This window comes from Anopheles arabiensis, chromosome 3 (genome assembly GCF_016920715.1).
Source record: "Anopheles arabiensis isolate DONGOLA chromosome 3, AaraD3, whole genome shotgun sequence".
Taxonomy (NCBI): Eukaryota; Metazoa; Arthropoda; class Insecta; order Diptera; family Culicidae; genus Anopheles; species Anopheles arabiensis.
Window position 1 is genome coordinate 60,445,256 of NC_053518.1, and position 17,657 is coordinate 60,462,912.

The 17,657-nt window shown below is 36.2% G+C and overlaps 1 protein-coding gene across 4 annotated transcripts in view; it reads right to left on the reverse strand.

Moving 5' to 3' along the window:
• Window positions 1-12,207, reverse strand: part of LOC120901735 — a 37,080-nt gene extending 24,873 nt beyond the window's left edge. The window contains exons 1-3 of one of the 4 annotated variants that reach the window (XM_040309898.1): window positions 11,791-12,126; window positions 10,935-11,267; window positions 261-320 (exon numbers count right to left, since the gene is read on the reverse strand). In XM_040309898.1, coding sequence (XP_040165832.1) covers window positions 261-320; window positions 10,935-11,066 — 192 coding nt within the window. In that variant the 5' untranslated portion in view covers window positions 11,067-11,267; window positions 11,791-12,126. Of the gene's footprint in view, window positions 1-260; window positions 321-10,934; window positions 11,268-11,790 lie in introns of all 4 variants that reach the window. The other 3 variants (XM_040309897.1, XM_040309896.1, XM_040309894.1) reach the window with 3 other exon arrangements.
• Window positions 12,208-17,657: the final 5,450 nt, after the last annotated feature.

Genomic DNA, 17,657 nt, shown 5'->3' on the forward strand with positions numbered 1-17,657 from the left:
GTAGAGAATGAGATGTGTTGTAGTGCACGCGGCAGACATTTGTTTAAGTGCTGTGAAATTTCGTAGTGTTTTATCAAATTTGGGAGCTCATCTTTGTTACCGTGAAGTAAAACTTTCAACTGTTTTACAGTTCGTACTGAATTGTACGCTTCATTCTTTGGTTTTTGGTGTCATAAAAAATGTTATGCCTTAATTATCCAGTTCCTAAAAATTTAATTCCATTCATGAGCTAAAAAATACATTTTAAATGGTATGCTTACCTTACGTTTGCAGAACCGCAGCGTAACAGACGTAGGCTCAGCTTCAGTAATTTCGTCAATCTGTAATATATGTAACATATATTACAAATACTGGGTCTTATTATTAAGCTCAACAATTGTAATCGATGTAGGCTTTCCATTAATGGACCTGACTATCTATGCTTTTTCGGTTTAGTTATAGCCAAAAAGTTTGAATTCATGATGGATATGTTGTATATTCGTCGTTGATTAAAGGGATTCACCCGTTATTGAATGTGTTATACAACACTTGTTTGGGCAATTTCTTGCCGAAATGAAAAATTTTTGATTTCTCACGCGTTTTCTACCATGTTACATTTTTTTCGGTTATTACATTCCACCATGTTTGAATTACGCATTTGAATAACATCGTATTCAAGCAGTGTCCTCGATTTAACACCTTTTTCGCCCACATTAAGCATACGTGATCACCACCATTACACAAGAGACTATCGCTTTTCCCGTGCTGTGGGAAACATATTATACAAAACTTTCCAATCGTCGCCAGAGTGCGGTGTTCGTAACTAACTTTTAGCTCCCAATAGAACAAAAACTTGGCAAACGACCAACGTCCAAAACTTGAGTTCGATGGTTTTATTTTTGATGCACGGTCGGGGAACAGCAGAAATCAATTTATATTTAAATTTCAACATTGTGCACATGCAGCGAAGAGGAGCAGCTTTGGCAATAGGGATTTTAATGTAAAATTATCACACATGGTATGGTGTAAGTTGTTTGGTAGGTGCTACACTGTCTGGGACTTTGGAAATAAAAAGGAAAAAAGCTTTAAGGGCTAAGTAAGCTTTCAATTCTACTGAGATTCTTCTACGTTCTTTTACCTTAAAATCTGTTGCAAGAGATGTAAAAAAGCACTACTTATTTATTTATTTTTTAAATTTTGAGATTGACGGCTTTTTCTGTCTTTATTGATACCACTTCCTGTACTAACGATTTATATCCTTCTCAAGGTATTTACTCCTTTTTGTTTTGTCTTATACCAGCTTGGTGATATACTTCGTATAATAGATCTATTGTTTCTGTTTTTATATCAGAGTTTTAAAAAATAATATTTGAGTAGGTAGAGCAAAGCATTTGTAAGAATGCAGAATTTGATGATTTTTAATTTCTTCGCTAGACATAAGAAAATAGCAAAAAATATCATTTGAAGTAGTTGGTGAAGAAGTTTAATTATTTATTCTTTAATTTAATTTGACAAAAAGATAATTTTTATTTGCGAGGTTCCATGACGGCAAATGGCCACTGTGCATTGTTTTCATTTTTTTTCAAAGAATCATTTTAATTATAATTACTGATATACACCGTATTGCTTCGAATAACATACACGTAAATTAATGTAACGGCATATTTGATATTTGATATTTTCTTATTAATTTAATTTAAATCAGTCAAACCTCTGTATAACTTATTTTACTTTTTTTATAAAATGTTTTATTGAAAACGTGCTTAGGTTCTATTTAACATTAATATTTACAAGGAACAACGCAGAACTTCTATGTCAATCACAGCATCATTGTTTCCAATGCACAGTGGGCAACGGCCATACAAACGCCGGGATGAAAATCAATTCCTCGTGCTATTGCAGTTTTTCTTCATTTAATACAATTGTTCTTACTATACAGGGTAGTCCTACACTAAAATCGTCAAGACAGCGAATAGAACTTAATAATTATCGCTCACAACATTGCATTCTTGCGTATCAGTTAACAGCATCAACAGTAAGTGTTAGGAATTAAAACGAAGGTGCAATAAGTTTCTGACTGAACATGTATTTTTAAAGTATTACGCACTAAAAAAGTTGTGTTTTTTAATGGTTTGTTTGGAAAAGAGCTGATTCCTATCTTACGACCTTTTTTAAACTATTTTTCTTCTCTTCAGCTTTGTTTTTTGCCTGTTTGTTTCATATGCCCGTTTATGACAGGTAGTTGGATACTGGTGGTTAATGGCTCATACAACAACACGTCAAAATCGCTCGCGCTATTTTCAAGAAAAAGTTTAATAATTTTCGGGGTCGCAGATGGTCGCAGCTAATTTCAACGTCAAAACGTAGGAAAAATGTTGATCTTTCCTATGATATACGACACACGAGTGAAATCGAGTCGAATCATAAAAAAATTCACTCTCCAAAATGAAAATATCCAAAAATTCGGCAATGATGTTTGGTTTTCAATCATTAATGAACTTTAACAACAAGTTTTTGCAAAATATTCAGACATTACATCAAAGTATGACAAAAACCTTTTCAATGACACATTAATTATCAAAATCTAACCATCATATACTAAAATATGATGGTTTATGTTCGGTCGAAAAATAGCTCAAATTTGGGACAAAAAACACAAAGTTTACACTTTGATGGCCTATATCTCAGTAAGTTTAAGATAAAAACGTGATTTTTTTTTGGTTTCAACTAAGTTTAAGTATCTATTTTAAGAAAATGATTATGGTGTTAACCTGCGATGAAGTTGGTTTTTCGAGTTTTATACAGGCGTTTGCCCAATGTGCAATGATGTGGATGATCGATTACAAAAAATGCAAAAAACAACACCAGAAAGAAAATAAGTACCATAGCCAATACGGCCCTAAGGAAAATATCAGGATGTACCAAAACAACCCCGATTAATTCACTGCATGCCATAAATGCAGAAATCTCATTAGAAATAAGGTGTAAATATATAGCAAACAAAGAAATGACCAAAGCTTACACAGTTAGCCCCATAATAAGAGAACAACTGTTGAACGCAGTACGAAATAACACAAACAAGAAAACATTAACAGCACAACAACAATTATTTCAAGAGAACAGAAGTACCATACAAAACATAGCCATAAGTAGAATAAACGACATAGAACATAACGTAAGCATAAATACCAGCATAAAAAACAAGATAGAAGAGAAGAAAAATAGGAATAAACAAGTAACAAAACAAATAGTATTAGAGAACATAAATGAACAAATGAAAAAAAGAAATAACATATTCACAGATGGAAGTAAACAGAAAGAAAAAATACGGAATAGGAATATACATACAGAAAGGACAAGAAAACTGGTATCGTAGCATTAAAGCAAATAACGAAGCTTGCATAGCAAGCATAGAACTGAAAGCAATTGAAATAGCTATGAAAATGGCAGAAGAACTAAAGATGGAGAGACCAACAATATACATGGATAGTCTAACAAGCTGTAATATCCTGAAAAAAGCCAAAGATGAAGAAGAAATTGAAGAAACGATATATAATATAATAGAAATAGGAAATAGATTAAAGGCAAAAATATGGTGGATACCCGCACATGTAGGAATACATGGAAACGAATGTGCGGATAGATTAGCCAAAGAAGGAACAATCTCAAATATAACAACAGAAAACAAAATGAGATTGGTAGATGCGTATGAAAGATATAAAATAGAAATGATAAAGAAAACAAAAATCTGGTACGAGGAACAATGTCAAAACAAAGGAGAAAAATTCCAGGCATTTCAAAGAAAATTTGAAATGATACCGTGGGAAAAAAGATATTGACATAAACCCGGAAGAAGTGAGAACAATAAACAAATTGTTAACAGGACACGACCTGTCACCATTTTGGCTGGCCAAAATAAAATTAGTAGAATCAGGAGTGTGCCAAATATGCCAAACACAAAATACAGGGCGGCATATGGTTTTTAACTGCAAAAAATACGAAACAAATAGAGGAGACAAAACATTTGATAGATTAAAAGAAAGATGGAAATAAAAATCAGGATATGAAATTAAAAAAAATTACCAAATTCATGAAGGAAAATCAAATAGGAATTTAAAAAATACAAACAAAATAACATAGAAAGACAAAAATGAATTCAAGAAAAAAAATAACAAAATAACAAAAAAAGCAAATGACAACTGTCAGGTTGAAATATAGAGTGGGTAAATCCTTGAATACATTTGAAACGTCAAATGTAGGGGAATACATCCTCACTCACCAAAGAAGAAGAAGAAGAAGATGTGGATGACGTAGTTCGCAAACAAACTTAAGATATGGTTACGTTTACCTGCACTAATGCCATTTAGTACAGGCAAACGCAACAAACCGAACAATAATGTTGACGAAGACGGACACCCTCAAAATTACAACGCTTTGATTCGCTGGTGCAGAATCTGCCAAGCATCAGCAACTCTTTTGCAGCCAGCGAATTTGTGTTCCAGAGTGTCTATTGCAGGACAAAACGAACATGACGGAGATGGGACGCGGTTCATTCGATGCAGCAGCTCTCCATGGCTGATCTTGCTGTTTACCAGCAAGAAGAGCGTACTGCGTTGAAGGGACGATAGACAGGAACGATGAATATTGCGCCAGAGTAGCCGCCAATTCACTGACGGATTTTCCAAGACTACCTTCGGCTCAAGTAGCACTTCCGTCAGTGTTTAGCGAATCCAGCGTGTCGTGATGGCGTCTGATGTTGGATGATAACCAAGTTGCTGTATGACGATCAGTGTTGTTAACTGTTGACATTTTTCATGACAGTCACCGTAAACAGCCGGTCAAAATAATTTTTGGCTGATGACATTCAATGCTTCCACGACACGACTGTCATTAAACGAAATTCATGCGTGTCGCTACCGTCAGGGCTGATGCAATGACATGAAATGTAAACAATGTAGTCTGAATGTCGTTTGACATTTTTTGAACAACACAAATCGATACGATCGGAGGATTATGAAGTGTATCGTCGCTGAATATGGGGATTCTAGTGAAATAGCAAAAACTAGTGAAACGAAAGCCTTTGCACCGCACGCTCTGTTGTAGTTTGACATGAATACGGCCGTTTGCAATACGACACAGTTCACGATTCATACAGGTTGGCGAATGTCAAATGAATGTATCTTGAAAATGTCTTCATGTCAAATGACATTTTTTGACGGGAATGTCAAATGACAGAGAGAGATGGGAATGGGAAGCTTCAAATCGAATGAATGTTTACAATTTTATGTCGATGAACGTCACCGTTCGCAACAATGATGACGATACGCAGTACTGAAGCAAATATTATATATTTGAGAAAAAAAAAGATTTCCAATAATTTTACTCGAAATATTGCTAAAAATCCCAAAGTGGCAACGATATTTTGATTCATATTCCGGACAATTTCGAGTTCATTTTTCAAATTACAGACGTTTTGATCAATATTCTGGACAGCCTCAAAATTTGGTCCTTAATTTTCATATTCACACTACACCTTTTTTAGTTGTTGACTTATTTTATGTTCCGAACACTGAATTCTGAGTGAAGGAGTTCTCCTAGACTGACAGAACGACGGACTTAAAAACAACGGGGTTTGGGTGCTGTTTTTTATGTACTCGTTAGTGCATAAAACCAAGGAACTGTTACACGAATAGACGATCTATTCCGTAAAGCATTTGTCAGATACATTAAAGCATTTGTCACATACATCTTTAAATATCGTTGTTTTAATCTCATTAACATTTTCTAAAAAACATATTTTCATGCAATTAATCACAATTTACTTCGGCTATCCGTAATTTAAAACAAGATAAAATATCTTGCTTCGAATTGTAGAGCATCATATGACAAAACACTGTTTGTCACGTTAATAACTACTTTCACTGAGGATTCCGATGAATTTCAATGCATGTGGGTGCGATTACAAGGAATAATCGAAGAAAAAATACTGGTGTCAGTTTGAAACAAAACTAAAAAGATTGATTTACTGTGGCATCATGGTCTACTAAACGACAGACACATTTTTAATTTATTTTAGTACATCATAGCATTTTTTCAAATTAAATAGCGGTATGGCCAGGGACTGAATATGATGAAATACAACAAAAAAACATACCGAGTGTCCGGAATTTGAAGTTGTCCGTAATTTGAATCATAACGGTTTTAATTTTAAATCTAACTGTATATAAATACATTTCGAATTTGCAATCATATTTGTTAATAAGCAATTCAATGTAGACATAAACTACCTACCTTTTCATATTTTTTAAACGTACAAAAAGTGAAGTCAGTGGAACTAAAACTAAAAAACTAAAAAAGTGAATGAAAGTAGATGTCAATACATAAAATTGACTAACTCTAGTCGAATCAAGACTTTGTAAGTGGCAAAACGGTGTAACTTTTTAAAAACTAATCTGTTTAAAGTGTAATGTTCGAAAAATGTTATCTTTTTTGCATAATAGATATTAAACCAATAAGTTAGACAGTTTTACTAATAATAAAATATCGTATCATAACGTTACAACAAAACCATACACATTGGTAAGATTATAGGTACTTTAAAATAATTCAAATAAATGAATAAACGACTTACAAGATGTGTATTTTGAACCGTTATTTACAATGGAACATATATCTACGATAAACTTCGATTAATAGCTTTACATTCAAAAATGCATTTCTATCGAAAGCTTTTAAAAAAGGCCTCCATTTTTCCAAACGTATCCCCATTCGTATCGATATATAAGCAAATGTCAAACCACCGACAAATGTCATCGGTGGTCAGCTTCCGATGTCCATCATGTTAACGGCATGCTTGTTCGATAATATAACCATTTCGAGTATCCAGGGAGCAGTGAAACCGTAGTTGCAGTTTCATCTCCGGTGGGATTTTCCCACCAAAAGGTGTGAAATGGGAACAGCTACAAAAAAAGGGTAAGGAATGAATGCATCGAGAAGACACATTTCACTGCAAATCCCATAAATCAATGCCAGCCAACCAGAGGCCTCATGCCAGTCTCGGTGTCGGTTGCTAGTGCAAATGCAAAACGTTAAATGGAATGATCGATGGACGGTGAATTGGGTGACGCTTTGTCGCTCCGTAACGAACGTAGCACTGTTGTGGATTGTTTTTTTTTATTCATGTATCATTTTATTTAAAAAAAAAGTTGAATGTCATCTGGAATCTGCACCGAGAGTGATTGGAAATGGTGGTGAAAACCCGTTTGCTGACTATTTTTAGCCTAACGAAACCTCAGATATAGAATGACGATCTATGGTATCGTTGGAAATGGCAAATGGATGCCTAATGAAATTGGGTGCTTATCGGCAAAGGATCGATTGGCAAAGCTCTCTAGATAAATAAGTGCTGATAAATTATTTCATCGACAAATGAGATATTGTTACAACGCGGGATATTTTTCATATTTAGTATGATATTCGTACATGTCATGTAATTTTGAAGTTGTTTTCATGAATCTTATTTTTTAATTGTTTTTCAAATTCATATCCAATCATTTCGGAATAAGAAATTGTAAGGTTTAATAATTCTAGCTAGACACTTAAACACACTTTAATATCCAAGTTGAAAATATATAGCCGAAACTTCCCGGCTGTTGATTATTTTATTAATGTATGAGTTAAAGTTTTCTTGAGCTATAACGAATTATCGAAAAGTTAGTTGGTTTTATTTTTTTACCGAATTTTGGAAAAACATGTGTTGAGCTTGTATTTAGTTTAGTCTCACTTTAGTAGTGGAGACACAAATCTCAACTGTTATTCAGATTCAACTTAGATCATAACCGACATCTCAGTTCTGTGTATCTGGGTTATTTTTTACCGAGACTCGGCCAAAAATGTTTAGAGATAATTTAATACGATTTTGAGATACAATATTGCTTGTACCCTAAAGTTGTGATCCAATACGGCTATCAATTGTTTAATTATTCCATACAAACTCCTTTGAATGTACAGTGGTAGCCATCTTAACTAAAATACTTTGATATCAGTCTTCAAACAATTCTGTTTATTTAACTGTTTCAAGTTGTAACCAACAAGCAAATTAATTTGTATTAATTTTTTTTATAAATTTTTTATTTTTATTTTTAAAACATTATCAGAATGCCAGAATTCACCGAAAAAATACTATATATTTAAGTGTTCCACGTAGCAATAATGACTTTTTCAACCGTTCCTACATAATGTGAAGTGTTCAAATTGATATGGCAGGAATATATGCATAAGACGAAGAGAGGCATACATGACAATTTCAATATTAGGACCAGTCAGTATGTTTAAATATTTTCGTTGAAATGCTGCATCAAAAACCATTTAATTGTTGTTTTTTTCGAAATTTGGCAAATGTTTATTGTATCAAAAAAAATCTTTAAATGGGTGATTGGTGGCTAGAAAATGAAAGTTTGACGACTGAATGAAGTTCTACCGAGAAATCTCTCAAAAGCACGTATATTGATGAAAAATGTAGATACATTGTTAACAAAGCATTCTATAAAGAATGCAAAATAAAGCAGCCAGTTGCAACAATTTGCCTGTTTTCGAATGGAATGGACGGACCTCATAAGCCCACTTGATTTTCGTAGATTTACATAACGTTTGAAAAAGAACTTTTTCGGGCTGGCTATAGAAACAAAACTATGCGAAATAATGTCTTTCCATGAACATCCTTGGAAAGGTAATTATTTAAGCTTACTTTCAAAAATAAATCTTCGACCCTGCGAGCTATCTGTCGTCAGTTATCCGGAATGTTTGCCAATGCGGACGAACACATTCGTGTAGGCATGTATTAAGATCTACCTTCGATTTTTATAATTGCTTCTTAGTTTTCGCGACAAAATTGTTGGTTCGCGGACTTGGATGTCATATCGAAATTCCGCCAATTTTTGCTTGAAATGATCCTATTGAGTTTTAGTGTCATTATTTGACGGTGCAGGCCGGTCGCGTGGTACTGTCGTCAACTCGAACGACTTAACAACATGCCCGTCATGGGTTCAAACCTCGGATGGATTCAAACCTGACTATCCTGCTATGGTAACAATAAGTCACTGAAAGCCAAGCTCACTTCTCACTAGTGGGTACAGGCAGGCCTTGACCGACAGCGGTTGTTGTGCCAAAGAAGAAGACAGATTAACATCTAGATTACAAACTTCCTGATGACGATCTAACACGCTGCCTAATAACGAATAATTATACTTGATCGTTTTTCAAGTCTATGAAACGATATAATAAAAAAAACATATCTAGATCATTTTTAGACACCAAGTACCAAACACCAAGTATGACTCTTTTCGTCCATGAGGCCCCTATTGGACACAGAAGTTCTCGATGAGACTACTGTACACACTGTTGTATGTGCTGGAATTACCATCCACGGGGCCCATAAATTGACGGGCGGGGGCCGCTCAGTCCGCGTACCGTTAAATCCGCCACTGCGTGGATGTTTACTTTACTTCTATTTTGTACCCAATCTGATGGTATAATGAAAAAAAAATAAGGATGAAACATAGCTAAAAACAACATAGCGAATCAAACCCTAAAGGCCTTGATACACATAATCATTGTTTCTGTATGATGCACCGTATTTATGGAGAATTCGTTTTTGTGGTTGCTTTTATGCTCTGCTTATACACTTGGGATTCTTGGCACATAGCTTAGCTAACGATTTCGTCGAATAGTATACTGCGTGTCCTAGTGTTATGCTGTTGAACTTTCAACAAACTCAACCGTACAAGTTTCGACACGGGAAAAGTGCAGATAGAGAGTGCATTATGCTGATTTGATGAAGCCTAGCAAACTGGGTTGGCAAAAGGTGGGCAAAAACGTTTAGTATCTTTCAAAGCTATGCTGTTGAGTTGACGAAGAGTGGAGGGTTCAGATAACTGTTTTTGTTACAAAAAAGTCAAAGGCTGCTGAAATATTTTTTTCCATTATAAAAACAGGATAAACCAACTAGGGCATTTTACTAACATCCTATTCTTCGATTGTTTACATAACGTGTTTTGGAGAACCTGCTTGAAAGTATTTATATATTTGAAACTCCACTCATAAAGAGAGCTAAACTAGAACGAAAAAGTTGTCAACATACGAGCATACTTCAAATCTCTCCCGAGACTAAAGATCATATGGAATTGTACATTCCAGTTTCAGTGTGTCGGGTTTCATTAGGTGCGTTTTGCATGAATCTCTTTAGTTTTGTCACAGGTGAGAGTGCTTTGCTTCGTTGGTTGAGGTTGAGAGGATTAGAATTTTTCCATTTTCCCCATATAAACAGATTGCTTTTGCATGCTCTTTACTTGGAGTGGAAACGCAAAGGAACAGCTTACTCTAATCTCTCGCATTCCTTCGCCAGCTGGTACTATGCCCGGACCCTTTCGAATAGCGTTCTATTTATCCTTTCAGCGTCGATGCACCTGGTCGCACAGCTGCAAAGAGCCTGTTTTAAAATTGATTCAGAAAATGGTCGCTTCCTCTTGTGTTGGAGAGATTCCTCAGCCCGGTAACGGAACAGGTAGAACCGTTTGGTTTTGCTAAGTTTGCCCAAGGTGAGCTAAGCGAGTAACATTGTTCACATGCGGGACAAAAAAAGAAGAGTTGATAAAAAGGACTGAACTACTGTCTTGTTAAGCTTGCCCCTACCAGAAGCGGAGTCCGAATCACTTGCATTAGTCGAGAAAAGCTGACACATGGTTTGCGTTTCATCACTTTGATCTCCCGGGAGCACACGGGAAGTCGTTTGCTTTCTGTTCACTTTCTTGATGGACCCAGCGAATATGGTTTTTTGCTTTCTCTGATAACACAATGCACCTGTGAGAGAATTCACCTCCTATGCTCCTATCCACCTTCAATGCCCCTTTCCCCTAACGAACGGTATGTAGCAACGAGCGAGTGAAACGTGCACTTACGATCACATTCTCATCGATGCACTCCATATCGCTGCTGTGCGAAGCGTCCGGCGCGTGTGTCAGCACGTTGGAGGTGGTCGAGAGAGACGAGGACGAAATTGTCGTGGCTCCAACCGCCGAGGACTGATCCATTTTTGATGAGTTCTGAAAACTACAAACTCAAGCGAACTGCTTTCTCGGCTGATGGTGATGAGCTGAATTCGATTATGCACCCTTTGCAGTGTCGAGTTTGAGTGTTGGCTGGTCGCTTATCTTCAAACTTTTGAACTTGGTGGTTTCGCTCTGCTTCTGCTCAGGATAAGGAATGATCTCAAGTATCGGAGCTTAAAAAAACTTTAAGAAAAGAACAAGGTTGCTCTATGTAATGATGCTTTATGTAGGGGAAACCTTCTCCAATCAAGTTCTTTAAAAGAGATCGTGCAGTGGAAAAGAGTGGATGAGAAAAGATTGAAAATATGAATATATACGTATGCCACCACTTCTAAGCGATTGCAGCTTGGCGAAGGGAATACAATAAGCATTTATGTTCGAGTTTTGTTGGCCTCAAGGCTGACCTCGTGGCTTTTTCGAGATTCCAATGCAAATTAAATTTAGCGTACACACTCTTTATGGAGCCTTGAATTGAAATCAAATCAAGTGCAAAAGATGTTAGTATTTCGTGATCAGTGTGACTTTTGGATAGTGCTATTTTGTTTTGGATGTCAATATATAAACAAATAAAATCTCAGTTGCTGGAACACTCATTGTTCACTCCATGACAAAATTAGCATAATAGCACATCGGAACGATTTCATTGCACTGTAATAAAAAGGTGCAAAATAATCTAGAAACATTTCCGTAGGAATATGTTACCCACATTGCTCTTGTTTTTTTACTCAGCTTTGTTTTTGTTATTACGGTATCAAATTTGGTTCGATTTTATTCACTGCAGTCTTTTATAGCTGTGCTTATCATCGGTATACGAGTGGAATTGAAACTGACACTGCTTGCTCTTGAACGCACTGATAACTCACTCTTTAAAATTTATATCATTTGCATATTTTTCTATGAATAATACTTGATTTTACACTGTCAATTTGTTGTAAGAACCACAATAGTAAAAAAATCAGCCTTATTCAGCTAACACAGGTTTATTTGATAAATGTTTCATTTTAGATTTTTAAAGGTGCATTACCACGAGGTACTTTGGTGCACATCAAAAGCAACACTGACAAAAATGGGACCAAAATCATTCTTCCATTCTCGCTTCACCAAAATACACACTAAATACACTGAAAACCAACTCTAGTGTGTGAAGATCACATGCAAATGATCGCAAAAAACATAGACAAAAGCAACCATGACGTCACTAATGACGATTACGATAGACTTGTCTATGTAATTGTAAATTGGCAGAAAATTATCAACGCTGATGTTATTTGGTTTGTGTTATTTGTACGGGTTTTGGCTGTTTTTGATAGTGTTAGTCCGTTTCGTTTCAGCCAAGAAATGGAAGGTAAATAAACTCCTAACACGAACACACACGCAAATAAACACGATTGCGATAATGTCCTGCTTGAACGAAATACATCACAAAAAAGTTACACTAGTTGTACTCATTAGTGTAAATGCACACAGCTTCGAAACACGTTTTGTATTGAATTGTTTATTTTTTTTGATTATCTCACTGCTTAGTTAGTTTTCTAATGCTAAAGTGCCGCGCTACCTTTGATTTGCGGTCTAAGTGGTTTGTTTTAACTGTAGCATAATTTGAAACAAAACTATTATTTTTAAAATATGTATAATAAATGTGTTGTGTTTTAATTTGGTTCAAATTGATTCTCGTGATCTCTCGAGGTTTTCACAAATCATTTAGTGATTGCTACCTTCTTTAATCCCATCGTACTTTTAACGAACCAGGGATAGTTTGACGATAATCAATAACCGGCTTAACTTGATTTTGTAAAGTCGCGAAGGCATCACCTCCTTTAAGTAAGCATTTTATCAGATTTGAGATAAATGAAGAAAAAACAGAGCAATCAGATACTCAATGCAGTTATTACAGGTAAATGTTTTAAATTTTTTTTTTCATAGTTATACCGAATCCAAAAAATGCTCATGCAATGCACCCAGATCAGATCACTCGTTAAATAATTATTCTTTAACTATTTCCTTCTTAGGTGCAAACCAAATTTGAGTTGTATACGTATTAGAACATGCTGGAGGAGGGCTCTTCAAACTCCATCATGGGTAAAACGAAGCCCACGATGACTTAAAGGTTAAAATAAAATAAAAATAAGGCTATTTTTATCTTGTTTTTTTCTTCTTTACTATATTATGACGAAACGAATTGTTAGAAAGCTGTATAAATATGACGGTTTCAGTGAGTATTTATATATAAAACTCAGAATTAACGATCACCGTTAAGTCAATGTCAACATGAACCGGAACAACGGCATTTGTGTCCCGCTAACTGAAGAGATCGATGACCCCTGGAGTATAGACGGTCTTTAAATCACTTTTATGTAGCGTCAAAGTCGAAAAGATGATTTCGACTAGTAGTATTTGTGCAAAGATGATTGGAGCCTCTTCGGGGTTAGTCCTAACAGTATGCCTGTCATAATTTCAAACGTAGTCTGGATTAAACTTCCTAATACCGTAGGGCTTCCTATCCTTCTTTTGTTTGGGTAAACTATTCATTCACTGAAAGCTAATTCCAATGAATGGTTTGCTGTAGGCCTCTCCTCATTAATATAAATAATAATTGAGGGCCTCCTCTTGCACAGAAAAATACTGAAAATCAATCAAAGACAGAGTTGCAAAAATAAATTAACAATTAATTCTTATAATTGACAATGAAACACAGAAAATTATTTGCCATACAAAGTGCCTCAATCCTGTTTGATCCCAATTTTACATTGTAATTAGTAATAATATGAGGGGCTGTCACACGTTTGCAATTGTGCTGCTTCATTTCATTGTTCAATCAATTCATTTTAAATCATTATCATCCAAGGTCACAGCACAGAAAGATTTATGCTGGATCGACTGCATTTGTAGCACCAAATTTGAAGAATTTAGCTTTAAAAGTATTTTTTTGTTTTAGTTAGAATTGTTTAGCGAGTTTTAGGAAAGGACATAGTTTAACCAGTACCTCAGGAGTTTTCTGAAATGCACTCCTGCGAATATTTCATGCATTAGTAATCAACACAAAATACATCTTAATTAAAATGACTATTATTGCTACAGCTAAACCACATGCACGGTACCACTTGTACCATACCTGGTAACGAGTGTTTCACTAACCAACGTACCGAGTTGGACTGGGTGCATAATGTTTCCACACGCAATAGCGCATAACGGCGGTGGATGGAGGGTTCAATAAAAGCGAAACAGTGTTTCCCAGGGGTCACGTTAAAATAATGTGTTTATTGCTAGATAATTTGTTATTGAATTAATAAAGCAGCAATGAGGTCAGCTTCACATCTGGCACGGCATTAATTATCGAAGGAGTCGCTGTCCATTTTCAACACGTTTTTGGAAAATATGTTCACGCTCTGGTTGTCGTGTTGCGATTTAGAGCCGAACCGTGCTGAAGAGTGATGTTGATTAAGTGTTGTGGGCTAGAGCAAATGAATGATTTGAAATAATGCGAAGAAGTGGTTGAAAATGGTTTGCAATGAGGTCAGTCAGCAATAGCAATTGCACGTGGAAAGATCGCCGTATTTATATGTTTGTATTAATTATGAGCAATCTTTCATAAATGACGATATGATCTCTTGATTCCCTACTGCTAGTAAAGCTTTCATTTTAAGCTTATTTTACCACTGTTAAACACGCTGTAAATATTTAGTTTAAACCGGTACTGCCATCACATTTTACCCGGCAAATAACGCTCAAAAACTAAACCCCAAGACGCATCTTTATCAAGGTTCGGTGTATGAGTGTGTATATCCGTGAGAGTGCTTTTTTAAATAATCGAAGAAATCACTTCCCCTAACGACAGTTTCTTGCGCCAGTTATTTGTTCTCCCCCTTCTGCACGTTCGAAACGTGCCTAACAGCACGAACAAATCATTCGATGCATATTTGCTGGAAATGTTACCTCCACGTACTTTTACCGCACCCAAAACCAGTGCCTCTTTGTCGAGGGAAAGCAGAGCAGCAGCATCGCGTCCGAAAGTAAATGGGACCACTTGAGCAGAACAATAGGAAACGTATAAATGCCGTCAATTGAATTCCGTTTTCCAATTGACATAGTTTTCGTCCTTTTGCATTGTGTCTGTGTGTGTACATGCGTGCATGTGGTTGTAGGAAGGAAGGGCGTGAGGTATGCTGCTGGCCTCCTGCCAGGGTCCGTTTCGGTCAGGCCGGGTGCACAGAATGCAGAAATCTCTGAATGCAGCCGCAGCCGATTCTGGAGTGTTTCCGAGCGTATAAATTATGCTGAAATAACTTTTAGTATCTTTGGCACATAAATCATCACTAGCCGTATGAATAATATAAAATCATGACGCTGAAAATAACAATTTCTCGCCGTTGGATTGCTGTTCGGTCCCTTTGCTCTTCCGTTTCATTCCAATCTCGAAGGCAAAGTGCTATGCTGTCCGGTGGAATGTGCTACGGATGTGTCTTGCTTGCACAGAGAGCCGTTCTTTCTGAAAGCTTCGCGACATTCCCTGACAATTCGAGTGGCGAGTTAACTATGGGCAGAGAAGGAAGTAAAGTGTAATTAGATGGTATCTACTATCTAAATCTATCTAAAGTATATCGATATAACAAATGGCTCATAGGTAAACAAAGACAAAAAAACATTTTGTAGTTAATTAACAAATACAATAATAAATTAGGAATGATTTAAAAAGATTCCATGATTTGAAGTTTGATTCTATGTTTTAACGACTGTCCCACTGTGGCTAAAACGATGTAGAATTGAACTTCAACGCGACATTCCGCCAGCGCCAGTGCGTGGGGACGGTGGACGTTGAAGATGCAGCATTCCTTGTCAACCGTTGTCTTAGGAAGGCAATGGACTCGAATGGTACGCGATGCGATCGGTGAAGATATGCCAGCGCTATGCAATGCATTAGAAATCATAATTGCCTATCGGATGATATAACGTCTGTGCTGGTTGTTATCTTCTATCTCTATGGCATGAAATACGATGAAAGGCCGCTTTCTATCAATATTTCACGAACAGAACAGTGTGCAGGTTCGTGAAGCTTTTGCTTGAATATTAGGAGTTTATATAAGTTTGGGTAGAATATTTTACCATTAAATTGCCTATGTTTAATTTTAAATGATGATATTGAATCGACAAATATTAAATAAACCCTGTAATATCTTGTTATTGTGTACATCAACCCCATAATTTAATAATTACATATTAATTACTGCTGGTTGAAAGTGGCATATTCCGTTTCTTTTATATTATTTTATAACACAAATCAGCTTTGGTAATAGTCTCATGGGATAAACGGGTATGTGCAAATGTAACTTGCACATAAATAACGTATAGCCCACGTTTGAACAGAAAATCGCAATGCGATGGATACGTTCACCTTACCTTATGGAACGTATCGCGTGTTGGCTAAACATTCCACAAAGTCAGACAATATCGAACTGCAGCATAATTCTTGGTCGATGGGGAATGTGGAACACAATCCTTTGTTGTTTAGTTAGTTGTACAATGAATCCCGGCTCTCAGTGTGTTAATGTCGGTGTTGCTATGTTTAGCCGATGTTCGAAATTATTGAAACTGGAACGTATGCTTTGAAAGACTTTTTCGATATTAATATCAGAGATCATAGAAATTAACAATAGCGTGATGTCTAACAATACCGTGATGTGAATGTAATTGTTTACTTGTTTTAAATTTAACTTTTCATCAAAAGCCTCTTAAAAACATTACTGGAAAGCATTATGAAATCGAGTCTTTATTAAACTTCTTGCAGCATTGTGAATGATGATTTCCTATTCAAAATTTAATTCAGTAACTCTAATCTTGAAATCATGAGTTGAACTACTAACAGCTAAATCCTTTGTTGACCTTCCATAACCTATTCCAAAACCCTCTAAATCCAACTATCAATAGAAACCCCTCCCTGCTCCATCAGTTTCATTTGCAAACATACACTCACACCTTTTTTAATCAATGCCGCACGGCTAGCGTCAGGATTAATATTTAACTAATGCCTAATTAATTATTCAACCGAGGAATATAAATCTCATTTTAATACTTAATCAGCAGCCTTCGGTACGCGGCCTACGGGGCAGCTGCCTGAGAACCGATAACCGTCAGATGGCGTTGACGATGGCGATGATTGGTTCTTCGACGGCGCCCAATCTTTCTCTTGTTCCAGGCTGCGTGCTAGCTAGATTGATTGCCCTTACCCGGGAGCTGTAAGGTAAACTCCTTAAGCAGCTATTGATAGATTCGTCAACGGCTAGGGTTCGGATCCGTCGGGAGGACAGCTTGATGTTTCTCTCGCTTTACGCTGTATTAAAAACATTTGAGTGAATTGCAAATGAGATTTGCATTCAACACAATTTACACAAAATGCACGACGAGTATCCAGGCGAAAAATGTTGCACTGTCTGAAAGGAAAATTAATCTCGGAATTGTGTTCTGACCACGCTTGTGTTGCTCCAAGCACTGTTAAAGGTGGGAAGAGAAAGAGTGGGAGAAAAAATGGTAAAATAAGTATCTAACCGGTACGCACGGCAACTGAGCGTTGTTTGATTA